Source organism: Camelus ferus, chromosome 8, assembly GCF_009834535.1.
Source record: "Camelus ferus isolate YT-003-E chromosome 8, BCGSAC_Cfer_1.0, whole genome shotgun sequence".
Taxonomy (NCBI): Eukaryota; Metazoa; Chordata; class Mammalia; order Artiodactyla; family Camelidae; genus Camelus; species Camelus ferus.
In genome coordinates, this window is record NC_045703.1 from 68024776 (window position 1) to 68050625 (window position 25850).

At 49.9% G+C, this 25850-nt stretch overlaps 1 protein-coding gene and 1 long non-coding RNA gene across 7 annotated transcripts in view; one reads left to right on the forward strand and one right to left on the reverse strand.

Moving 5' to 3' along the window:
* The window catches only part of AGPAT4 (1-acylglycerol-3-phosphate O-acyltransferase 4), a 106893-nt gene that overhangs the window by 21082 nt on the left and 59961 nt on the right, over positions 1-25850 (reverse strand). For all 6 annotated transcript variants that reach the window (XM_032485304.1, XM_032485301.1, XM_032485303.1 and 3 more), the window contains one exon: positions 1896-2065. In XM_032485304.1, the coding sequence (XP_032341195.1) occupies positions 1896-2065 (170 nt within the window). The remainder of the gene's footprint in view (positions 1-1895; positions 2066-25850) is intronic.
* Positions 1172-17884, forward strand: LOC116665465. Its single transcript, XR_004322102.1, has 3 exons — positions 1172-1181; positions 14773-14777; positions 17716-17884. It is a non-coding gene; the product is annotated as an uncharacterized LOC116665465 (long non-coding RNA).

The window sequence follows — 25850 nt, forward strand, 5'->3', positions numbered from 1 at the left end:
GTGGCAGGAATGAATGGGCCACTTTGGAAAGGGGCCAGGCATCTCATCCAGCGTCACGCCCTCCAGGCGGACCCCAGCTGCTCCAGGAGACACACGTGGATGGTAAGCTGCTCCTGCTGTGTAGGGAGAACACCGCTCCCCACCCCGGAGGACACAGTCTGGTGCTCCCACCTGAGCTGGGCCCCAGGCTCCTGCCAGGTCACACGTGCTTCCACATTCTGAGCACGAGCACGCCCGAGCCACCCGCGAGGCCCGGAAAATCAGCGGCCGCCCCCACGCTACAGCTGAAGAGCCGGTGATCCAGGAAGCCGAGCCCGAAGGCAGCAGCGTGCGCTCTGGTCAGCACGCAAGGACCCCGCGTACCCTTTCTCCTGCAGCAGAGGGAGGATCGGATCACCCACCATCCGTGCCCACCATGGGGATCGGATGATGAGACTTTTCTCGCCTCTCAGAGGGAACAAAGCCCCAGAAGTGAGGCTAAGATCGCTGCCCAAGGCCTCTACAACACAGAAAGGTAGACCCTAGAATTTTTGGTTTTGTTCCTTAAAATATATTTGAACACACACACAGGTGCTCGCACAGGCATCATGTCAGTACTGGAAGAGGAGGTAGGAAGACAGAGGAGAAAACTGTTGGCAGGAGGGCCTGTCCATTCCTAGAAACCTTGTCAGCATGTCCGCCCCCAGACAATCCAGTTTTCTAGACGTCTTACGGTAGCAACAGTGATTTAACACAGTTCCCATCTCTGGAAAAGCTGCTAAAGACCTTAGTTGCCTTTTGGCAGTTTAACTGCGTAACAACGATCATTTGTCCTAAAGACATTATTGGAATGTGTTTCTAAGCATGCTTCCTTCTCTCTCCTTTTGCTCCAAGTTAAAAAAAAAAAAAAGTTTAAAAAAGGCAAATACAAAATGCACCCCAAGGCTACGTAGTCCCTCTTGGCCGAGGGTCCTCCCCAGGCGGTGACCAACAGGACCCACAGTTCAGCTGCGACTCCCAGACCTCATAGGTACACCTGGGACTGGACACACTGAGTCACCCCCTGCACAGGGCGTCTGCCCCCACACTCTTGTCCAAGCTGCTCTCCACGGTCTGCAAACTTATACCTTCTACACACTATGACTTTTGTCTACATGGGCCACCAAAAATAAGTGTGATGCACACACAGGGGGCTGTTCCGAGTGCAAAGCAGGATCCCCAAGTTGAGGTGGGGGTGGTCTCCGCCTTCCCCAGCCCGGGCCAGCGCAGTGTGACTCCCGTTGGGATACCTGCGCCCAAGTGTCCGGGCACTTGCTACTGGCTCAACCATCAGCCCCCTCAACATGGTAAACTTGACAAAAGCCCACTGGGGAGACTCGGTCACAATGGGGCACGAGAGGTCACACTAACTGGGGCTTCATATTTATTCTGAATTCTGCACGTCTGTCTCTCTCACTAAGGCATTTGGACCTATGAAGGTGAACACTCAGAGGCTAATTCTGCCCGTGAGCCCGCGAAGCAGCAGAGCACAGAGATTTAAGACTACAAAGAGGCAGCAGGCTGGACGAGTTCAAATCCAAATCTACTTAAAAGCTGTGTGATTCTGAGCAGGGCATGGAAACATAGCTTTTAAAAGAGGGCAGGTGTATATTCCTGGCTCCCAAATGTTTCTGTAAGGATTAAATAAACCAATTGTACATAAAATGCCCAGCACATCATAATGGCTGAATAAATATTATCCTGGCTTTAAGCAGATGTTCATCTTGAGTCCGAGCAAGAAGGAAAAGCAGTTGGTTAAGAACATTTCAACAAGTCTGCAAATGCTTCTAGAAATTCTGAAGGTCCGAGAGCGAAAAGGCAACTTATGGTGTTGAACCAGAGAGATGCATGAGGCAGTCCACGCGCGTCCGACTTACCCCTAAGACCCCGAAGCGTTCGGCCAGGCTCCAACCACAGAGAAAGTCGATCTCAAACTTGTGGTTCAGAACAACGATGGCGTTCTCCTTCCCGTACTTAGGGTAAGCCTGGGGGTCCGTGTAGATGACGCACTCCGTGCCCGACCACCACTCCAGCAGCAACACCAGCTCTGCAAACAACCACAGCGACAGACACAAGTTCATTCCACGGACCCTCGGTGGCCAGGGTCTGGTCCGCCAGGCCGGGCGGCCACAAGGCTCAGCCCTCCTGGCTGGGGCAAAAAGCAACTTCTAGGCATCAAGTTCCGGGTCACTTTTGGCCCAGACCCCAGTCCTTGAAAGGATTTCAAAGCAGAAGGAAAATGGAAAAGCTTGAAGAAGGCAAATGATTTGCATTCCTTGATTAAGTACTTCAGGGAGAAATAAATCAGAAGGCCTGAATCCTTCGAGCATTCAAGCCCGTGTGTTTACAGAGCGCTGAGAGGCAGCGCGTGGCTCTGTATAGAATTCTCAGCCTCCGGGGACATGACTCATTGGGGCACTTATAAACTCCATCAAAGGACACTAAGCACCCCATTTTTCTCTCCCTTTCACACACGTGGATGCACCAGGAATGAGGGAGCCCTGGGGCGAAACACCAGCACTTGGAGGAGGGGAAAATGTGGGCCCACCCTGCGGGCCTCCGGGAAACTTAAAACGTTCTTGTAGGAGCCTGGAAAAATAGAAAAGTCCTTTTCAGGCAATAATGACCAACTCGTCTTTAGTCTTCCGTGATGCCAGTAATCCGGGTCACCAATTCCCAAACTGGTGGCTTCGGGACAAGCCTGTACAGTAGAAATTGTCCAGGAAAACAGCTGATTAGATTAGAACTCCAGCCGGAGAGAAGCACTGAAATGGAATTTTAAAGCTAAGCATGTTCAGCTGGTGGATGGGTGAGCCCTCTGCCAAGGCCAGACCCCCTTTTTTATCACCACTTAGTGGGGTGCACACGAGGCAGAGGACACATGCATCACCTGCCCCCTGCACGCACACAGACACACACACGCACACACACACACACACACACACACACACACAGCCCAGTAGGCGTGGTCCCAAGTGTTCGTGTTGGAAGGGCCTGAGTGGCTGCCCTTGGTAAGCTCTCTCCTCGAGGCTGGAGACTGTGCTCATGAACTGGGGTGCCAGAACTTTCTAGGAGGCATTACAGTCACGTTTCTAAACACTGTAGGACTTCGGACGGGTGAACGGCAAGGCACCTCAGGGTCCTAATCTCTGAAGGGGCTGCCTCGTCGGGGTTTGTGAGAAGTGAAGGGCACACCACACAGCAAGGGCTCCGGGCAGAGCACGTGCTGAACTCCCCACAAATCCAGCCTTCCGCATCCACCAGCATCGCTGGAAACAAACCAAAACACACCCCTTACTTGACAATGAAAGAGTCTGCTTATTCGTAGGAGTCGAGAAAATGCCGAGCCCCCAGGCAGCTGTCCCCCAGGCAGCAATGCTGGTGGGACCTAGAAGTGGTGGCCAGGGAGCAAAGGTAACTGTTTAGGGAGGGGAGTGGCACCTCCTGGGCCCTGGCAGGGCAGCCCTGTCCGTGGGAGAAAGTTATCATTGGAAAGAAAAATGCTTCTTTGCTGCGCTGATTTCTCCTAAGAGGTAGGTGGGCAGGACCAGCCTAGTTGATTCTGGCTGCGGAGCCCGAGAAGCCCAAAGCAGAGCTGCGTAGAGTCAGGAGGTGAAGCTGAGCAGTTCCCTGCGCTCGCCGCTGTCATTCACAAACACCTACTACATGGCTCTCGGTGCACTTCCGCCCACCATGTGGTGACCTGACATGTGCACACGTGATGGGAGGGACTGGAGGTGTAGTGGCAAACACACGGCTGCTCCTGGGTCCCCTCCTGGAGCCTGCTGCTCCGAGGAACAGATGGTCGCCCACTCACGAGGTGGCGTGACCAGGAGAGCAGAGGCTGTTCACAGGATGGACCCTGCTGAATACGGTGCTCATGGATTTGGGGGCCAGACACAGCCACACTCCAGTCCTGGGGTGCCACTCACTGGTCATGAGACTTTTTGCCTGTTTCTCAATGTCCCTTAAGTTTCAGCACCCTTGTCTGTAAATAAAGACAGGGATAAAGAGTCTAGGGATATTGTGGGCACCACATCAGGCTACGCAGGGATGTTGCACGTAGCAGGGGGTCAGCGAACTCTCATTACTGCTTCTCATTACTGCTGTACGCACGGGAATTTGATAGCACGCAAGGCTCTGTGGTGAGGGAAGGGACGGAGAGAGAGACGAGGCAGACAGAGTGTGACAGTGTCTTCTGCACCAGATTAGTAAGCAGCTAAGATTTATGATTTCATAACAGAGGCAGTGAGAAGTCACTGGGGCATTTTTAAAGAGGCACACAGCAGCACCTGATCTGCATTTTGAAAAGATCACTGGGCTGAAGTGGGAACAGGTCAGAAGCAGGGAGGCCAGCCTGGGGGTGGGGACGGACCTGCAGCGGCGCAGTGAGAGGTGGTGGTGGCAGGACTAGGCGCTGACAGTGGGGAGCGGCTGGGTTTCTCACCCGTCTCCACAGGCTGTCAGCTACACAACTGAAGACGAAATCTCACTGGGTAGAAGAGTTTTCTTTCCTTTTTTTTTTTTCCACCAAAGGGTTTCAGGGCTTTTTTGTTTTTTAATTCACAAGAAGTACATTTGTAGAGTCACAATGTAAAAGGATTCAAACAATCCAGAAGTCTATAGAAGAAAATGTGTCAATCCCCTCGATGGCTTTGCAGCATGTCCATCAGAATCCCCCTTCTTGTTTGCTTGCAGGCAAGGGGCCACAAAGAGGGGGTCCGGCAGGTGGAGGGGAGGCAGTACCACTCCGGTTACGCGCCCTGTGGCTGATGTGCTGATTCACCTCCTCCGTGCGAAGCAGCAGCTGGGCCTGCAACTGCTCCTCCGTCTCCGCCCCCTCCAGCTCCTCTGGTGCTTGGTCTGGCTATGCCTGCTCCTGGGGGGCCCAGCTTCTGCAGGCCCCCACACCATCCAGGTGCATTAGGAACCCACATGGGTTTCAGTCTGTCCTCCGGGGAGCTGCAGATCGGGCTTGTGGGTCCTGACTGCCTACATCCATCACCCCTTCCTGACTGCTGGCTCTGGGACTTCAACTCTGGCATGGGCCGCAGAGACAACAGCCCCCCTGAGCTGGCTGGACCAGCTCACATGGAGGATGAGGGGCTGCTCCCTTTATAGGTGTGTGTCTGCCTGCCAGCAACTCTGCTTGACCCCGAGGGGCACCCCCTACCTCCCCACCCCCAATCCCACTCCTTCCTCCAGGATTCACCACTAGGAACAGCTCAGAGGGTGACATTCTAGTCCTGTGTGTTTACACAGACTCTCACACACAACCACATGCACACACATGCACACTCACACGTTTTCCCCCCACAAATGAGTTCATACTTTATGAACCCTTGTAAACACATACATATAGTTATTTTCTCCAATTGGTGTATTTTGGGCTCTTTCCACGTTAATACAGATACATAGAGGTATCAGCAAATATTTACCAGGCTCTGGCCGTGTGCTGGGCACTGGTCCAAGGCCACGCGGCATTGCACCAAATCCTCACGTTAACCCTGTGAGACTGGGAGACATGATTATTGTCCCCATTTTAGAGACAACAAAACAAAAGCCCAGGGATGTCTCTCATTCTTGGTTCGATATATGGAATTGCCATATTTTTGGTTAAAAAGAGGCAGAATGACGATTTCATGAAGGGTAACCAGCTGCACGGCAGCTCCTGCCCCGGATATACCGTGACTTACTCAGCCATTCTGCCAACAATTAGCATTTTTCCCGTTTTTTTTTTGTTTGTTCGGCTGGTTTTATTATTTATTTATTTATTTTTAATTGAAGTACACTCAGTTTACTATGCTGCACCAGTTTCCGGTGTACAGCACCATGCTTCAGGTCATTTAGGAACATACACGTATTTGTTTTCATATTCTTTTTCATCGTAAGTTACTACAAGATATTGAATATACTTCCCTGTGCTACACAGGATGAACCTGTTTATCTATTTTATGTATATTGGTATCTGCAAATCTTGAACTCCCAATTTTTTTTTTACTGTTACAAATACTGTAGTAAACATCCTTGAAAACACATGTTTTAAAAAAAAATTGTGACACTATTTCTCCAACATTGGTAAACCAAAAAGCGAATTATGGATTGAAGAGTATGCATACTTTAAATTCTATGTATGTTTCCAAATCATCTTCCAAAAGGATCCTACCGATCCATGCTTGAATCAACAGGGTGGGAGATGGTCTCTTTGCTGCTGCCTGGACTAACACTGCAAGCTCCTTGAAGGCTAGGACAGAGTGTGTCCTTCAACACCAGCTCCTAGAGGCTGGAGTAATTCATCAATTACTTTGTGACCAGGCAGCACCCACGTCTCATTCATCTTTGTGTCTCCCATATCCTTGCCCCAATATCCAACACATGGAAGGTACTCGGAAAGTTTTAGTTGAGTGACTTACTGGCTGATGTTCTACTGGACGCTCCTGTATAAATATTGGCACGTAGCTTACAACTATCTCCATGACCTGAGGCTTCATTTACCCTCCTGTGTGGTTGTGTCAATGCTGTGGGTCAGGACCTGGGTCAGGACCTGTCTCAGGCCTTCTCTCAACAGCTTCCCAGAGATGGCCAGACAGCCCCACCTTTCCTACTGACCAGCATCTGCCTTACGGGGCTGGGGTGGGGGGCATCTGTTATTCAGATGAGATGCACTCTGGACCATCACATGTCGAAAGCCAGGGCATCCGTGAGGTCTGTCACACCGACACGTTTCCGTCTGTCCTGCCCACTCCCACCATCTGCTCAGGGTGATGACAGATGATGGAATTGCTCAGCCCCTCTCCCTCCATGGAAATGGTACTGCTCTTTCCTTCCAAAGGACACAGTCCCTGGAAGCTCCAGTTTAACTGAGATGTTACCCAGGGCGGCTGACCCAGTGATCCAGGCCAGAAACCCTGGGCAGGTGAGGGGACAAAGGGGGCCTGCGAGAAGGCTGTTTATTCAGGGGACATCACTTGTCGAGAGTTTCAGATCCCGGTCCCATCAGCCGGCACCATGATGCCAGCAGCCAATGGTGAACACCGCCAGGGCGAGCACACGGGGTGGAGGCGAGGTCTGGGCCCCCAGAGCATTTCCTTCTTGTTGTGTGTCTAAAGCAACGCACATTCTGCAACCAGAAAAACTCAGGCTTTTTATCTAATGAGCACTGGAGCCCAGAGCTGAGTAGTTAATTGAAAAGTAAAACCTAGCCATTAAAACAATGCGTCAAATCAAAATGGAAGGCGGAAGAGGCAGGGGCTCCTGATACCCCCAGAGCAGGGCCCTGAGGCTGCTGTTCTGTGGGCCCCCCACCCCCATCCGCAGAATAAATCTAACTGGGAACATCAGCATTTGTTCGAAGCAGAAGCTGGAGGAGATGCAGGGACACAGGAGACAAGGGAGGGGCTGCCCCGTCCCGGATGTGAAATCCTGTTTCAAGAGGGAGGACGTTGGGTCCCACAGGTTCCACCTGGGTCCCCAGGACCTCACCACCTCATCACCGAAACTGACTCCTCTCATCACCCCCCCCCCGCTCCCCAGGAGAACTGGTACCTAATACCATTTTCCCTCTGCCCCCTGCAGCTGCAACCCACACATTAACTCCAGGGCCTCAAAGGAGCCAGGGACACCCTATTCACCCCATTCTCATCACAGGGGTGGACGGAGCCAGCAGGGCCCTGGGGGGCTGTCAGGCAGGGGCGGGGGCACAGGAAGTGACCTTTGCTGTAAACTTCCAACTGCTGCCTCAGATTTCAGGGGCTGACTGGTGGGAGGCCCAAACCCAGTGGGCTGTGAGGGCACGTGACCTGAAGGGCAGGCTTGTTTCTGTTCTATCGCTGTCGTGCTCGACCCCAGACAGGGAAAAAGAGTAGATGGACAAAAGGGAAGTTAGAGGCACTGGTTCATGTTTGCAGAGGAGGAAAATGATAACAACTAACATTCAGTAAGTCAGCTCCCACGTCATTGTCCCCATTTTACAGCCAAGGACCTGGAAACACTGAGGCCAGGCAGCTGGTCCAGCTCCCAGTGCTAGGAAGCAGGTGTGCTGGGCCCTGAACCCAGGGAGATTTAGAGAGGCCACGACGACACTAGAAGCCAAGATTACACAGGGGAGGGGAGAGAAAGAGCATTTAGGCGGGAAGGGGCTCAGAGGAAGGTCGGAGTCGAAGGATCACAACTTTGACCTCGGGCAGCCCTTCCCTGTAGGATGAAGAAGATGCCCAGCTCAAAGGCTGCTGGGAAGTTTAAATGTAAAAGTGATTAAAGCCTTTAGCGCTCACTGCCACAGCCAGCGCCCTCCTTCTCCTGCGTACCACCACCAGCAAGGGTAGGACGGCAGTGAGGACAGGGGACCATGAAGGGACTGAGACAAGAGCCAGGAGAGGACTGAGCACAGCGGCGAGTGTCCAGGCAGCCCCTGCCGGCACCCCCAAACCTCCCTGGCCTCAGCCCTGACGTTTCTCTGGTCATCTCAGTCCAGATGCTGAGCAGCTGTAAGACTGGGCTCCTTCTGGGCTGGACCCCCTGCGTCCACATGGGCCCTAGAACCCCAACGATCCTCCGAACCCCCCACTGAATCCTTCCGCAGCCCTGGCGGATGGAGGTGTTAGGCCCTCTCCTTCCCCAAAACCTCCAGGGTCCTGCTTGTACCTGCCATGAATGACATTTCTCTCCTCTCTGCTGCCCTTTCTGGAGACATGCCGAGAATTCTAATAAGACAGGGAGGCAAGGTTCCTGCAGAAAAGACCTTGAAATCCAGACTGTTGATCAGGGTTCATTGTTCAAACATATGTCAAAGGCCAGAATCTCCTGCATCAGAGAGATGGGGGAGATGGCATAGCAAATGGTAGTTTTATAATTAACTTTATCTAATTTTAATAATTATATAATCACATGTGTAATTACATGTAATCTATAAACCACATATATATAATAATGTACTTATAATAGTTTTTATAATTTAACTGATAATAATTTAGGTCAAAAATGAAACCTCCCATCCTCAACAGCTTCCAAAATGTAAAAAAACAAAGCTGAGAAGTTTCTGGGCTTGGACGAGGGACCACCCCCTCCCGCACCCCCTGCGGTGGAATGTGCCCCACGCTGGCCTTCGTTTCCTGCTCTTGGGGTCTGGCCGTGGTCAAAAGTTGGAATAAAAACAAGAGCTTGAACAGTTAGTGGGAGCGGAATAGTCAGGAAGGTTTGGGGCCGGCCTCACTCCCGCTGGCCTCCCGGCCCCAGGCCCCAGCGAGCTCATGGAGGTGCTTAAAAAGGGATGGAGTGTAATAAACAAACACACTTCCACGTGACAGCACCTGATGCAGAACCGGGGATTTCTGATCCAAGACCAGCCACTGACTGTTCTGCATCCACCTCTAGGGTCCACAGTGGGGCCGCCCCGTGCTGCCCTCCCACTCACAGCCCCATCACCAGCCCCAAACTCAGTTGAAGTCAGGGTCCTCCTGACCCAGCTACGCCCCTCAGACCCTGCTCACCACTTCTATCCCTTGGCTGACCTCTGTCTTCCCCATCACGCCCTCCCCATCCTTCCAGGCTTAATGCACATCCTATTTCCATGAAACCTCAGGTCTGAGGCCACCTGGACACGGATCTTCCTAACTTCCGGCCACTGCCTGTGCTCCGTGCATTTGGGCACGTGTTTGTTTGTTTGCTTTATTTATTTCTAGTTAATTCACCAGCATGTGCCTTTTTGCCATAACCAGATTTCAGTACTTTCTTTCCATGACACCAAACTAGGAGCCCAGCTGTACCCGCAGCATTTCAGCCCACCTCCCAGTCGTCCAAGCACCTGCTTTCCCCACTTAGGTGCCCGGGTCACTGAATGATGCTGAGGCAAGAAGCCCATAAATAGACGCAGGTACATGTGTGCTACCAGCACGTCATGGGACGATCAGAAAAACAACGTCCGCCAAGGCTCCGCAGAGTGAAGGGAAGTCCGGGAAGCCCTGCGGGACACCTCTGATGCACTGATCTGCCACGAGCTGGCAACACGCAAAGCCGACTGCCCTGGACCACGCAGCACCTCCATCACGTCCTCCCCGCTCTGGGGAGGTGCCGGCTCTATGCTGTGCCCTTCACGGGGCACGGAAGGAACGGTCTTGACCTGCTATGTTCTTGGAGCTCAAATCTTAAAGTGCTAACACTGCCACACTATGACCTTCCTCCTGCAGCCATGGGACAGCAGGTCAGGGCGGTGAGGCCGTGACAGCACCTGCCTGAAAGGCGTGACGCGCTGCGCCTCCCCCACGCGCATCCTGCAGCGGCGGGGAGGGGACTGGCACCCGGTGCTGAGGCCCGCTGGACTGAGAGCAGGCGGTGCGAACGCTGCAGGCGTTCACAGGCTGAGCGTGGAGCGAGCGGTGTTAGGCACGGAAAAGCAGCTTTCCACCGAGTGCACTCACCGCTCTGCTTCAAGTATGGGGCAGACTTTCATGAACAGGCAAAACATCAAGAAGTAGACTGTCTTTTGCATGTTGACGTTCCGTGCTTCCCGGCCTCAGTCAAAACCTTCAGGTGGGAGCAGAGAGGAAGGAAGGGCCTTGAATCTGCCCCCCACCCCCGACTCAGGTGCCCCGACACTGTGGCTTCTCGAAACTCCCTTCCAAGAAAGCAGCACAGAAACCACTGAGCCCTGAGGCCCGTGCCACCTGCCCACCCAGTCCTGAGCAGGTCAGTGCCCTCGTTCACCCAGTGAGCGAATACTGGCACAAGGACCACGCGATGCCCAGCCCTGGTGCCGGCGCCTGGACACGGCAGGGCGCGAACAAACGCTAGCCGGGGAGACAGGCAGCAAAGAAGCAAACAGCACGTCGACGCAGAACGCGGTGGATGGGCGGCTGTGAGTGCCGTGAGAGCGAAAGGAAGGGGAAGGGCTGCGGACAGGGTCGGGGAGGATGGGGGTTGCCCGGCCGCAGTCGGCCCCGAGAAGGCCTTCCAGAAGTCTCGGAAGTGTAGCGCGAAGCTGCTGTGTTAACCGAGACATGACCTGCTAGCAGGGAACTTTCTCAGACACGAGGCTCACCTTGCTCACGGGTGTACTTCCCGTGCCGTGCCATCGAGGACTGGGGGCTCACTGGGAGCGGCATGGCTGCTGTGGAGGGAACCAAGTCAGCAGGCCAGGCGGAGGCCAGCTACAGGGAGTGGGCGACCGCGATCAGCCACGGGAGGGGCCCATGAGCTGGGAGGCATCCCGTGGAAGAGGGGTCGGGCTCGGGGTGATGGCAGGACTGGCTGCTGGGCTGAACGTGGTAGGAGAGAAGGCTGAGGTAGGGTTCTAAGATGTCGCCCTGAAAGGCTGGGGGTGGGCGTGCTGCAGGCGAGCGGGGAAGCCCTGGGAGGGAGGGGCAGGTGGTGGAGGAACCAGGCTTGGGTTGGGCCACGCGAGCCTAGCGTGGGGACCCACATCCAGGCTCAGGAGTCGTAACGGTGGTGGTTCTATCTGCCCTGGCCTCGCTCTGCCCCGGCCTCTGACCGCCCCCCCTGTCACTGCTCACCTCGACTCTCTCCCCACTCCCCGTCTCTGCAGCCACCTCTACTTCTCTCCCAAAGCCTGCCCATCATTCTCCTCAAAACTCTTTCCCACTCACTCATCACCAGTGAGAGCTGCTGGGCAGGGGACTTGGCAGGATGAGAAACCGGACGTCACTGGGCCTGGAGGCAGTCATAGCTCGGGAGTAGCAAGCACTGTTGGCACCCACAGTTTCTTCCCTAAAATCCACTTCCCCATGTTTCTTGTCAGAGGCACACCACCCACTGTGAGGCTAAGCAGCAGCAGCACCATGAATCATTCTTGTGGACCAGTCCGAACCTGGATCCACCCAGCACTGATGTCTGAGTTCTAGCGTAGGGTCCAGGAGGGAGAAGCAGGTTAAACTCCGCTCCAGTGAGCACTCACACCTGCCCAGAGGTGGGACACTCTATGGGGTGGGGGGGCAATAGGTGCAGGGGAGGTGCTGTTCTAAGTTAACACAGACTTAAAAGACATAACAACCAAATGCAATGTCTGGACCCTATTTTAATCTGAATTTAAACACCCAAATGTGTTTAAAAAAAGGTTTGGAAACAATTGGAGAAATCTGAATATAGACAGTAATAAATGATGCTGAAAAAAAGGTCTAACTTTGACAGTTGTAATAACAATCCTGTGGTTGTGTTTTTAAGGTACGCTTATTCTCTATAAAACACACTTCGTGGTAATTTGGGGCATACAAGTGTCCGGGATTCACTTTATAAATTTTCAGCAATCGATCAATTAATGGTAACTCAATAACTGCCAGTAGGACCAAATACTTCAGGTATTTAAATCCAGATGCTGTGAATACGGAGAATCCTTGTGCTGTTCTCCTTACTCTTACACGTGTTTAAATGCCTCATAACAAAAAAGTGGAAGGAAGCAAGTTCCCTGTTACGCAGAAGAGTTAGGTCCCGGGTCGTGGGCGGTGCCCAGATGCCCAGTCCTGCCCCCGGCCCTCGCTGCCAGTTCTCTGCATGGGAGAGACAAGGACAGAACCTTGACAACACATCCATGTGTCAAACGTGGACCAAGTCCGCACGGGGATTTCTGGGTTTGTTAATTTCTGAGAAAAGGAAGATTACGGTATCAATTTAAGAGTGCTTTACATTTCAGTGCCACTCTGTTAAGCAGTTAAAAGGTCTCAAGTCCCGGAGTGTGAAAGTGTTCATTCTCTGCTCTCCTCTGCTCACTGTGTGGAGTGGCAAGATATTCTCAAAAGCCTGCACTGTTCCACTGTCCCCACTGTCACCAGGCAAAGCTCCCGGGCCTTGGTCCAGGCCACAGACGACTCAGGCTGCCGGGCTGGACCCTGAGCCCAGCCCTTCTCCCACAGTGACCTTGGGGACAGCATCTCCGCCGGCCTCAGCGTCCTGACATCTGAGGGGGCCACAGTGCCCACCACGCAGGCTGTGGTGAGGCTCAGATGTCAGTGCCCGACTGCGGTGAAGAAAAGCCAGGTGACCTCTCCTTAACAGTCACTGCCTTTGGGCGATGTCTCTGACCTTAATCAAAGGAGCAAGGACTTGCTAAGCACGTTCTCTGCCAGGTCTGGGCATCGTCCGGGAGAGACGGCGGAGGTGTAAGCTGCCAGATTCTGAGATCAGTAACATCCACGTGACGTGGGAATTTATCAACACATCGCAAAGGGTGACAGCAGACCCTCCATAGCAAGGGACCCCCACCCCTCTCCTCCCTCCAACCTTCCACACATCAACACTGCTCCTGTTTATCTGGTCCAAATCCCAGTGCCCCTCAAGACACAGGTCCAATGCCCCTCCTTTGGAAAGTGACCCCGGGCCCCAGATTCTGCCATGCTCCCGCCTTCTGAGCTGGTCTTGCCTGAGCCTTGTACCCCGAGGGGGCAGGGAGATGCCTCCGGACTCATTTGCACTCTTCGGCGGTGACTGAAATGTGGTGGTATTCCAACTCCCGGAAGTTCCTGGAAGCTTAGATGTCTGCTACCCCCCTTCCCCATAAGGTCCCAGGCAGAATGGTCCTCCCAGGATTACTTGCGAAGTTGTTTTAAGGAAAGAAGGATTTCTTGAAGCCCAGAAGTACAAAGGCCATGGGCGTATCCAGTGGTGCTTCCCTTCTCACGTGTGCAAGGATGTCACGCCCTTGTTAAGCTCAGGTCTGAATGTCCCACTTGAAGAGGGAAGGCCTTTCCCTACATCTTTGAGTGGAAGTTACCCCTCTGAGGCCAGGGGTGCGTATCTTGTGTTGGGGGCACAAGCTCAACCCTGAGTTTCCAGTAAAGAAAGCTGGGAATAGGGAACAAGACGGTTTTCTTAAAGTAAAATGGTAAAAACAAGCCCCAAGGCAAGGACCACCTGAGAGACAACACGGGGTCTCCAGGCCAGGCTCAGACACCGGCTCCAGTTAGAGAAACGGGCACGTTGTACAGAGAACGAATCAGCCAGAAGGCGCGCCGGTCCTTCGGGAGGAAAGGCCATGCTCATCTCCGGGGGCGAGGCCCGTCCGACACGCCTCCCTCGCCGAGAGCTCTGGCCCTGGGCAGGCCAAGCCCCGCATCTGCCCAACGCAGAAGTACGCGTCCACCTCCACAAGGTGATCTGAACTCACGTGTAGATCAGCCTTCGGGGCGAAAATGTGTTGATCAGCAAATATGAGCATTCACTCCATCTTATTTTCTCCCCTGAGAAATAGGCTATTAATTACATTCTAATTTTTAGACAGAAGTGTTTCATAAGATTGCTGAACATGAGTTCATCAGAACCTGATTTAAAAAATTATGGAGCAAATGTCCTAGGCTCAAACACAGGGGTCAGACTCTGGAATGTGGTAACTCTTCAAGGTACAACCGGCCTCTGGGACTCCGTCCACCTCCCAGGTACGGCTGAGAGCCCCCTGCAAACAGCCGTGTCACACGTTGCCAAGAATTTTCATTTACAGCAAACTCCCGGGTCTCCCACCCACACCACTAGCCCCCTCTGCCAGGCACTGCCCGTTACCCCGGTCCTGTCCTGCCTCCTCCGCGTCTCGCGCCATCACCCCTTTCCATCTTCAGGGTTGCCCTCGTCATCCCTTGATGACCTTCTCTCTGGTTTCTCTGCCTCCAGTGTCACCTGCTCCTCTCATCCAGTCTGTGCCCGACACCAGCTTCACCTCGTCACCACCCTCACGGGTCCTCACCATCCACTGAGGAGGTGAGACGCCTCATCTGGCCCTCCTGTGGGGCCCACCCTCTCTCTTCCACGTACCTTGAGTCAAGGTCAAGTTGAACTACATGCTATTTCTGCAACTACCTAGAACTCCCTGTACCTGCCCTCGGCCGGAGAGGCCCTTCCTGTCCATAGGCTGTCCAGATCTTATCCGTCTTCCAAGTTTCAGCTCCAGTGAGCTCGTGTCCGGGACGCTTCTCCCCCACAACCTCCGTTAGAAGTAACATGTCTCTCTTCTAAGTCCCCCTGCGGGGACACTGTGTCCTCAGCACTCTGCTGGCAGACAGACCTGATCTGAGTTCCCGCTCCGTCATTAGCCTGCTCTGTGACATGGGCATGCCACTTAACCTCCCTGGCCTGCAGTTTTGTCTGTGCAAAAGGAAAATGCCACTCACAAAACTGTCACGCACACTGAATAATAAGACTAATGTTTGACTGCTGTTTGCAAAAGAACTGCAGGCAGCAGCCGTGACCGGCAGTCCCTTTCCTCCCCTCAGTCTCCTGCTTTCTCACTCTCCGGTTAGAGGCATGTTCAGCTCGGCTTGGGGCAGTTCGGTTTGGGACCACACAGTCTCTCGGGGAGGGTTTCATCCTGTCCTCTATCTAAGAAGAACAGGGCTTGCACAGATATCAACCAGTACTTGTCATTTCACAACCTGGTGATGGCATGAACTGCAGCCAAGAGAACATTTTTTGAAGATCCAGGTCATGTCAAAAACCCGATGGCAGAGTCCCTGGGGCCACTGAAACACTTTTTTTTTTTTTTTTTAATTTTTAAAAATAACGTCAAGAAATCACTGATTTACTAAATTACTAATCTCTTTAGTGACATTTAAAGCAAAGTTTAAAATCTACCTTTAAGATCAATACTCTAAATTTTCATCCATTTAATGTCTTCTCTCACCTTCCCCTCATCAAAATGCAATGAGGCTTATGCTCAACATTCAGATTCATGACTCAGAGAAATGCATACACTGTGATTTTGTAAAGGATGAAAAAATTAAGATGCTGGAACGTACACAATTCCCAAGATAATTTTTAGGGCCGGAAATGGGAAGGAGAAACTAGGCTGGAACTGTTTTTTAAAAAAACTTTTCTCCACATGGGACATGGTTTCCTTCTCATGGAGGCCATGGATGCTCCCGTCTGCCTTCCCTAATGCAGGACAAACTTCTTTACCAGAGCGACTCTTAACTGTTGAGGATAATGTTCAAACTGCTTCCTCTTATCTGACTTGTGATAAAGGACGTCACGAGAGGGTTCTGAATCTCTCCAGACATCAGTTACTTCACAGGAACCTTCTTATTTGTATTTTCATCGAGGTGCTATTCTGTCCCTGTGAAGGTTGCCAGATGGAATTCAAAGCGCCCAGTGAAATCTGAATATCAGATGAACGTCAAATTATTTTTTAGCACAAGTATGTCTCACACTACACTAAACTAAGAGCCGGGCAAAGCTGGAACATCCTCATAATAAAAATTATCCACTGTTTATCAGAAATTCACATTTAACCGGGAGTCCTGAATTTTCATTTGCTAAATCTGGCAGCCTGAGTCCTCGTCAGCCCAGCAGTAGCCATGGCAACAGGCACTGCTGTGGCTCTAGGAACGAGCTGGAAACCACCGGTCAGGGTTGAACGGCCAGCCACAGTCCCACAGGGCTGTCACCACCATCACCTCGGGTCCCCAGATAGGGCAAGATGGGCCTTTACCCCCCCCCATTTTGCAGATGACAAAACAGAAGTCACCTGGCTTCCCCAAGGTCACTCAGATTTGGGGAGCAGGACCACTCAGCTCTGCGGCTGCCACCTGGAATTCCTGGCAGCTGATGGCCCCGTGCTCTCACCCTGCTGGCCTCAAGAGTATGCGGAACACGCGGTTCTTAGAATCTTAGCAATCCGTAAGTAATAAACCTGTGCGTCAATCATATCCCAATCTCTCAAAGGTCCCTGAGAAATAATTTTACTGGGGTCTGTCTGCACTTTATCTCATCAAGTTGGGAAGCCAGAGAGTGGGCACAAAAACCCCTAATTGCTTGGCAGCCCTGGGGCCACCAAGGCCAAGAATTCCGAGGCTCTGTCATCTGTGAGCTGCTCTAGGACCTCCCCACCAGCTCTCGTCGTGAAGGCTCTCGAATGCAGCTGAGCCACGGCTGATGCAGAGCCCAGAGCCCAGAGTGCTTGGGAGGCGGTGAGGATGAGGATGAGGTCAGCCAGCCCAGGCTGACTGCAGGGGGAGGACAGTGCGGGACAGAAATGGGATGGAGGGGGAAGGAAGGGGACGGGGGAGCCAAAGATGAGGGAGGCAGGGAGCCACCAGTATTTACTGGGCACGTGCTGTGCGCAGGCAGTGACATCACACACAACTCATCTCCCCAGCCCCAGGGTCTCCTGGCAGGATTAGCGTCACTCCACACAGGTGCAGAGATGCAGGCTCGGAGAGTCAGTAACTTGCCCAGGGTCACACAGAGAGTAAAGATTTCCCTCTGGTCTGTGCACCCCCAGGATCCAGGCCGCCAGGGGCTGGACAGCCGGCAAAGCCTTGCAGTCTGTCCCTCAACTTCATTCTGCTTTACTGTCTCCATCACCTCCCTCCTCACCGACCCCCCCATCTTCTCACTGTCACCCCAGAAGAGGCCAAACAGTTGGTGCAGTTCTAATATTTGTTTTCATCTTAATAAGCACTGCACAGGTGCAGGCCCTGTGCTCCGGGGAACACTTCATCAGTTCTGAGAAGTGCAGTGCTCTGATTTGAAGACGTCTGAAGTCCAGCGCATCTCACTATCCATCGTGTGCCTAGTTTAATTTCCTTTTCTTAGAGACATATGAAATGAGGGTGCATCTTCCAATCAGTGATGTCTTAGAGTCTATGAGATACAGAAATTGAAAAAACAGAGTGACCTTAGCAAACTGATGTCACTTTGATGGGCTGTATCTTGTCTGTATCCATGTGTCTGAAAAGTGCCAGGAGTTGGGGGCTGGAGGGGAAGGATGAACAGGCAGAGCACAGGAGCTTTTTAGGGCAGGAAACTATTCTGTATGACGCTGTCATGGTAGATACTTGATATTCCACATTTATCAAGACCCACAGAATGTAAAGGGGGAGGGTATATATAGCCCAGTGGTAGAGTGCATACCTAGCATGCACAAGGTCCTGGGTTCAAGTCCCAGTACCTCTGTTTAAAAAAAATTAACGGATAAATAAACCTAAAATTACCTTCCCCCCATTAAAAATTTTTTTAAAGAAAAAGAAAGGAAAAAAAATTTTTTAAACCCATAGAATGTATAATACAAAGAGAGAACCTTTTTGTAAACCACGGACTTCAGGAACATCAGTGCATCAACACTGGTTCATTAAATGTAACAAAGCACACTAATGCAAGATGCTAAACCAGGGGGACGCTCTGTGGGGGGGAGGGGCAGGGGCGGGCAGTGTCTGGAAATATCTGTACTTTCCGCACCGATAAAACTGCTTTAAAAAAAAATGAAGTCTATTAATTGTAAGAAAAGGAGTTGATATGAACCAGTGCCTCTCTTCCCCCACCTCCCTAATTTCCCCTTTGTCCATCTACTTTTATATTTCTTCCATAAAAATTGTTACAGAAAAAACACAAAATTTTGCTTTATGTTTCTATCTTTGGCAGATTTTCAGCTGGTTGCAGTTACTTATGACCTCTCAATAGAGAAGTGACAGGAGTTCTGCCCAGAACAAAGCAAATGAAGTGCTATCAGATCCTTGGACCTTAAGAGAGCGATCAAGGGAACAGAATGATTCCGGCCCCACCTCAACCTCTGAACACCCCGACCTCACTCTCCAATCGCGCGGATGGCAAAGGAAGATGGGCAACGCGCCAAGTCCCAAGAGGTCGGAAGGGGAGCGGAACAATTTAAACAAGACCTGTAATACCCATCTCTAGAGCAAAGACAAGCAGAAAGGAATCGACTATTAGAAAAGCCAATGGCTGTGGCTCTTGGGTCACAATTAGGTCCACTTGGCCAAGAGACTATAACCTAAGGTTATAATGACAGTCAAGGTTTGTTCTTTGTTCTAGACAAATATACCCTGAGAACAGTTTCCCAGTGCAGATTTCCCATGAATAGAGGTCGGTTAGACTCACTGTCACCTGGGTGTTCAAATCTCCCCAGCATCACTACATTGGTTTCTGAATCCTTAAAGAATCTAATATTAAGACGGCGAACAAACAGATTCCACACAGAATGACATATTTACTAAGTGCTTACTGCAGGCTCTGCATAGTGACAACGTTAAGATGCCAAGTGGCTGAAAGTAGACCAAACAGCTTAGATAAGAGTGGAGAGATTTTCCACTCCCAGCAGTGCTGATGGGTGGTAAAGCTAGAGCCAGACAAGAATAAAGATGTACACATTTTTTCCCACCTGTCATCGTCCTGGAGACATTGAATAATTAGGGTTAAGAATATAATCAAGGTTAAATTGCAGCCGTTTGACTTTTATGGAATGACATTTAAAATATCAATAACAAAGATTTTTGTCAGAGATTACATGAGGTGAACGATGGCATTTACATCAGTCCAGCTGGTCAAGGCGCAGGTGCAGAAGAGACAGCTAACGTGGATAAACTTAAAACTGCGGGGAGGTAAGTTGCAACTCTGAGGTCAAGACAGACTGGGTTTGATTAATGACTCCACTTTTTCTAGGTGATGACCTTTGACAAGTTGTTTAATTGTTCTGCTTTCAATCTTGAAGACAGAAATGGTGCTCAACTCTGAATTCATGCCCACCCTGCTCCCACCCCAAGCTTTGGACCAGAATGATACAGTGCGTCGGGACAAGACTTGTTGAATTTGTAGTCACTATCTTATTCTGTGCTATTTGTCCCACACTTTCTCTCTTCTCTCTCCCTTCTTGCCCTTTTTTGGAATAAGTACTTTCAATCACTCTCCCCCCTGCTAGTTTAGAATCTATATAGTCTTACTATTCTAACGTGGTTACCCTGAAACTTACAGCTTAAACAAATCAGATTCATCAACCCTTTCATCCTCATCCCAGAAAATACAAGGACCTTAAAATATTATCTCAATTTATCCTCCCTCATGGTTTTTAATGTTATTCTGGTCTGATGTGTTCACTTTATCCTTTTAATTTAAACCCACAAGACTATGATGGTTTTATACTATCAGTGTTCACTTATATTAATTCATATATGTATCACGTTTTTGGTTCTTTTATTCTTGTATCTCATATCATCTATCCAAAATCACTTTTATTTTCCTAAAATTTCATCTTTCTCATTTTCTTTAGCGAAGATCTGATGTGACTAATTCAGGTATTGTTTATCGGAAAATGTATTTATTTTGCCATTACTCTTGGAAACTACTTTTGCTGGGCATAGAATCGTAGACTAGAGCTTGTTTTCCATTTAGCACACGTTGAAGGTCTGATTGCATTATCTTCTGGCTTCTGCTCTTGCTAGTGAGAAGCTAGACTCTGCTCCTCTTCGGAAGGTGGCTTCCTTTTTCCCTCTGGCTATCTTCAATAGCTTTTGTAGTCCGGTGCTCTGCACCTTTACTATGACATGTCTAAGTGCGACTTTTTTCCTTTCAGATCTTCCACAGCTTCCACGGGGCTTTGGACTTCACAGTCTTTGGATTGGCATCATTCATCAGTTCTGGAAAATTCGCAGCTAGCGTTCTCTTCAAATCCTGTCTCTTTTCCCCTCTCTTCTTCGGGAAAGACGTCTTTAATCTCTTTGTCATGTTTCTTTGATATTTTCCATCTCTGTATCTCTGCTGCATTCTGGGTATTTCCATCTGATGTCTTTTCCAGTTCACTAATATTCAGTTCAGCTGTGTTAAAGCTGACATTAACACTATATACAGACAGAAAGAGAAACTTTTTTAATTCAGTAGATTTTTATTTCTACAGATTTTTATTTCTTTAATTTGTTTCAAAACTTCCTTGGTTACTTTTTATAAGCTTCTTGTTCCTCATAGGGGCCACATGTCTAGTCTGAGACTATTTTAAACTGACTGAATGGTTGCAGGTGTTCTAGAGCAGCCAGATGATGTGAACAAGGACGGCAAATCTTCAAGCAGGCTGCTCTGTGGGTACAGCTTTTCAGGAATTTTTATCACCTTCGGCTTAATTCAGAACCAAAACAAACGTCCTTGTTGGCCGCTGGGCATGTGGGTCGGGTTTACTTTTGGTTGATCCTTATGTCAAGGGAATAGCCTTCTGGGGTTCCAGTTTTATGGGGGAAGAATCTTCTAGACGGGCTCCAGGTTTTGATTTTGTGTTACGCGCTGCTGTGAAACCTGATGCTCAGATTTCCTGGTTCAGAAAACATCCTCAAGGGCACTTTTGGTGCCTCTGATGAACTGTCTAGGCTCCTACCTCCCCTTCTGTTTTGCCTGTATGTCCTTACTATCTTGATCACTCTTTGATACTCTCAAGAAGACGTGAAGGAACGTTCTATCCAGTGGTTTTAGTTGCTTACAGAAGAAGAGTTGGGCCAAGTAACCTAAGCTTCCATGTTATGGGAAAGGGGTCAGTTCTGCTTCAAGGTAGTTAATTTTTCTAAGTCTCCATTTCCCATACGTTACATGGGGTTAGTAATCAGTGTCGGGGCTGGCTGCTATGGTGGCTTCTAGCCACATGTGTATATAGAGCATTTAAAATGCAGCTGGAGCAAACTGAGATCCACTGTAGGTGTGAAATAAAAGTAGGCTTCAAAGACAGCAAAAAAGGGAATGCAATATACCTCCTTAATAGTTTTTTATAATGGTTACATTTTGAATGATCATTTGAATGTATTTTGTTAATAAGATATATTATTAAAGTTAGTTTCACTGGTTTCTTTTATTTTTGCAATGTGACTACCAGAAAATTAAAAATTACATACACGGCTCTCATTATATTTCTAACAGACGGCGCTGATCTAAAAGATTAGGTCTAAAAGTTACAGCTTCTTAGCATATTGTAAAGACCTTTGATGAGCTCTTTTCATGTCCTTTAACAGCCTCATTGTCAAACTTGGTTACCATTCCTCTGTGTTTGTGTGTGTGTGTGTGTATGTGTGTGTATAGGGGTGTGTGTGTGTGTATGTGTGTGTATAGGGGTGTGTGTGTGTGTATGTGTGTACGTATGTGTGTGTATAGGGGTGTGTGTGTGTGTGTGTGTGTAGGGGTGTTTGTGTGTGTGTAACTTCCATAAGACTATTCCTCGAGGGAAGAAACATTTTGTTCACCTTAACGTTATCAGACTTGGTGCCTATTACACAGTAGAAACTCTGGACATTTCAGTAGCAGAATGAATGAAATACTTTCCACGGATGGTCTGATACTCTGACCTTTCAGCTGGGAGCCTCTCTCTGCACTTCCGGTTTCATGAGGAGGGATCTTTCTCTTGGGAGATGCCCGCCCTCCCAGCACCCTGCTACTCACGCGCCCCTGGAGGTGGAGGGGTTGATGTGACTGGTGAGTCTGGGAAGGTTAAGCGGACATTCTCGGCTTGGCTCTGCATCTCCTCCCTGGGTGTGTGTTCTGCCCTCTCCCCGGGATGTGCCCTCCTTGACATCAGGAGGCTGCCCTGGGCCAGAAGTGACTGGGCTGCTTCAGTCCATCTGCCCAGTTCTGGGGTCTGGTCAACAGGCCCACTTGGCTCTCACACAAAGCTGTAACTTCCAGATAGGCACCATCAGTGATAAAGAAAATACTTTGGTCACCATCTTCCACGCTTTTGCTTCATTTCTCAAATTATTCAGAAAAATAACTGAGACGAGTACTATTTATTGGAGCCCTCTTAGAGAGCTCAATATTGCCTATGTCCAAAATTACTCTCCAAAATTCCACATACTGTTTTCTCAAAAGCAAAATATACAATTGAATTTAACCACTTCAGAAACATAACCTAGCCCTTGAAGCCGACGTCCCATTTAACTCAAAATCAAGTTGAAGGGTAACTCAAGACACGAAATTGGCTACGAGTATCAGGGTGAGAACCAGTTTTCTCTTTCCAGCGACAGTCTTCCCAAATAAAGGGAAGAAAGCAATTATTCAGAGAAAGTAAGCACTGTTGGATAACACTGCCCTGGAATACAAAGTGGACTCTAAACATTTCTAAAGCAAAAGTTGATTGTGTGGCGTGTCCTGCAACGAATACAGTCACTTGAAGCTTAAAGCCATTGGGAGATTCTATGATCCTTAGAATTAGCAGCTTATGCAGTAGCCAGTCATCTTTAAAAGCCCAAAGAAGTTTCCTAGAGTGCACTTAATGGAACAGTTCACTCAGCATGTCCACGGGGTCTGCAGTAAAAGCATACTTGTAGAACTTCATTGAGTAGTCAACTGCACAGGCTGAGAAAAGAAAGCTTGAGTACCTAATACATCAGACTGTGCCAAGCCTCACTCGTCTTTGACTGTGCTGAACAGGAAAGAATTCTAGGAAAGCCATCCCTTCTCTTCAAACCAACACTACATAGAAACTTCAGACACAGGGAGGGTTAACACTCCAGGCTCATTCAACACAGGCAGTTACCCCAAATCTCTTAGGCAGTTGTGATGGTCAGTGGCCAGACCAATTCTCTAGCCTCAGGCATTAAGGCAAGTCCTGGACATGAATGTTCTCAAGGTCCACTCCAATTATATTTTTCCCCCAAGCATTCTGATCCTGGAAAGCTGCCCCCACTCTTGCCCAGTGACCCTGGCATCTCCCTTTTAGAGGGTTCATGATGCAAATGTTACTACATGTCTTGATATTCAAGAACTCTTAAAGATGTCAGAATTTTAGAAGTAACATTACTTGATGGACCGTAAGGATGCCACAATCACAAAACAGAGATAATGCTGACCTTTCTTGAATGATTGGGTTCCTCATCTTAGAGCGCCCTCTTGCTGGGTGACTAGGAAATGCAGCATATGGGAAGATGGTAAGTTTCACATCACACACTGAATGTTGAACTTTTATCAACATTTAAAGCAAAGGGAAGAAAAATCCAGGAGCTGGAGAGTCTGGGAGGCTGAAGTGAAATCAGGAGAAAGGGTCTTGGAACTAGGCAAAGAGAATGTTTCAGAAAGAAGGAGGTGGTCAGTGCCAAATGCAACAGAGAAATCGCATCAAGCAACGTGGTGATAAGGCTAACATAACACAGTGAGAGTCAGACTGGGTGCGGGTCTGAAGCAACAGAGTTAGGGTGAAGGCTCGACTTAAAGGTCATAGTTCAATTTACTGTGTTTAATCCTAGAAGCAAGGAGAAGACGACGTGGAAGAATGAGAAGCAATACGAAGGCTGGGAGAGTTATGTCAGGGCAGAGTCACTGAGCAAACACTCAGGGAGCACGTGCTGGGTGGCTGGCACTGTTCCAGGCACTGGAAATTCAGTGAACAAGGGAAACGAATGGAGGAAACCAGGACAGGAAAGCCGGGAGCGGTGTGCTCTTTATGGGAAGGGGGAATGGCAAATGAGTCTGCGCAGATCTTTAAATGGGAGAGGAACACGCCAGAGCCAGGAGGGGCGGTCTGCAGGAGCGACGGTTTCCCGCAATCCAGGCACCCACAGGCCCGTTTCACCAGCCTCCTCCAAGAAAGTTAATCAGCGCTGGTTAAACACACGCAGCCTTCACCTCCATCCACAAAACCACCTTCCCAAACTCTGTCCCATGGAACCCCGATTCAGTAACAAACTCTTAAGTGATGTTCACAAGTGTTTTGGGAGATTGGTCATTTGGAAAAAATGAGACAAAACCATCTTCCCCTCTGGACTTCTCAGACCACAGACTGTGCTGAGACTTTTCAGAGGGGCCCCAGCACGGAGCTCCCGACCCGACACCCAGGGAGGTTAAGGGACTATTGCTCCATGAAACAGTCAGACTCCCGAGGGGGTCAGTTCACCTGCTTCTCTTTATTCTTAACATTTTATTCCATGTAATCTTGGTAAAAATCCTCCAAGTCTAAGGCTAGTCGGTCCTGCCACTGGAAACAAACTCTCAGGGCACCTAGGCTCTGAGCCGGGCACCCAGCACCAGGCTGGCTCCCCCACCCCAGCCTCAGGGACTGACTGACTCTCCAATTATTTCGTGTACATATGTTTTTATCTCCCAAACCAAGTCTGAAACTTCCCCACTGCTCCTAACCCAGAGTGGACATCTTCTGGAAGCTCCTGGAAGGATGGGGAGGCTGGAAGGAGAGGGAAGGAGACCTGGAGATCCCGCCCCCTCCTCGCAGTTGAGGTCACCGCAGCCAGGACGGTTAAGTACCTGCGGGCATTCGAGTTTTGAGAATAAAATTACCTACCTGGGCTTTAGAGGAAAAGTCACAATAAATATTCACTGTTGACTGACTGAAGCATGGTCTCGGCCTCACCACCCACAGAGATGAAAAACCACGCAGAGCTTACCCAGACTTGTCAGGGCCAGCAGCTTGTTCGTTCGATCTTCATGTGTCCTGGTTTTGGTGTGTACCTAATGCTCACTTCTGTTTTTACTTCCCCTCTTCCTCAATCTCCCACCTACCTTTCTTCCCCAACTCTTCCTTTACTTTATATCTTAAAATCTTTCCCTCAACTCTTCTATAATAAAGAACGAGAGTATACTTTCATTGTACTTACTGATACACTTAGGGGAAAGTTCTGTGTTCCTTATTCTTAATTTTTAAAGTGGAAAAGTACAATAATTATATATATTCATTCCAAAATATAATACAAACCTCTAACTCTCACAGCTCACCTTGTACCTAAATGTAGTCTTCAAGTAATTTTTCCCTCCGTGGCCACGGTTCTCAGCTGAGCGCAGTTCTGCGCCTCCCTCTCCCCCACCCCTGGGACACCTGTCTATGTCCTGAGACATCTGTGGTCGTTACAACTTGGGGGAGGGCTGCCTCTCACCAGGGGGTCGGGGCCAGGGATGTGACTAAACATCCTATAACGCACAGAACAGTCTCCGAGACAAAGAACCACCCAGCCCCAAATGTCACTGCCGCGGAGGTCGAGAACCTTGCTTTGTGGCCACCATCACTGGGAAAGATAAAGGCAAACCAGGTCTGCACGGGTGTAGGGCTGGATTTAGATGCAGACCCGCTCGGTCTGGGTTGTCTCCTGGCTCTGTCCTTCCTGGCTGTGAGACTTTGGCCCAGTTACTTGGCTTCACCG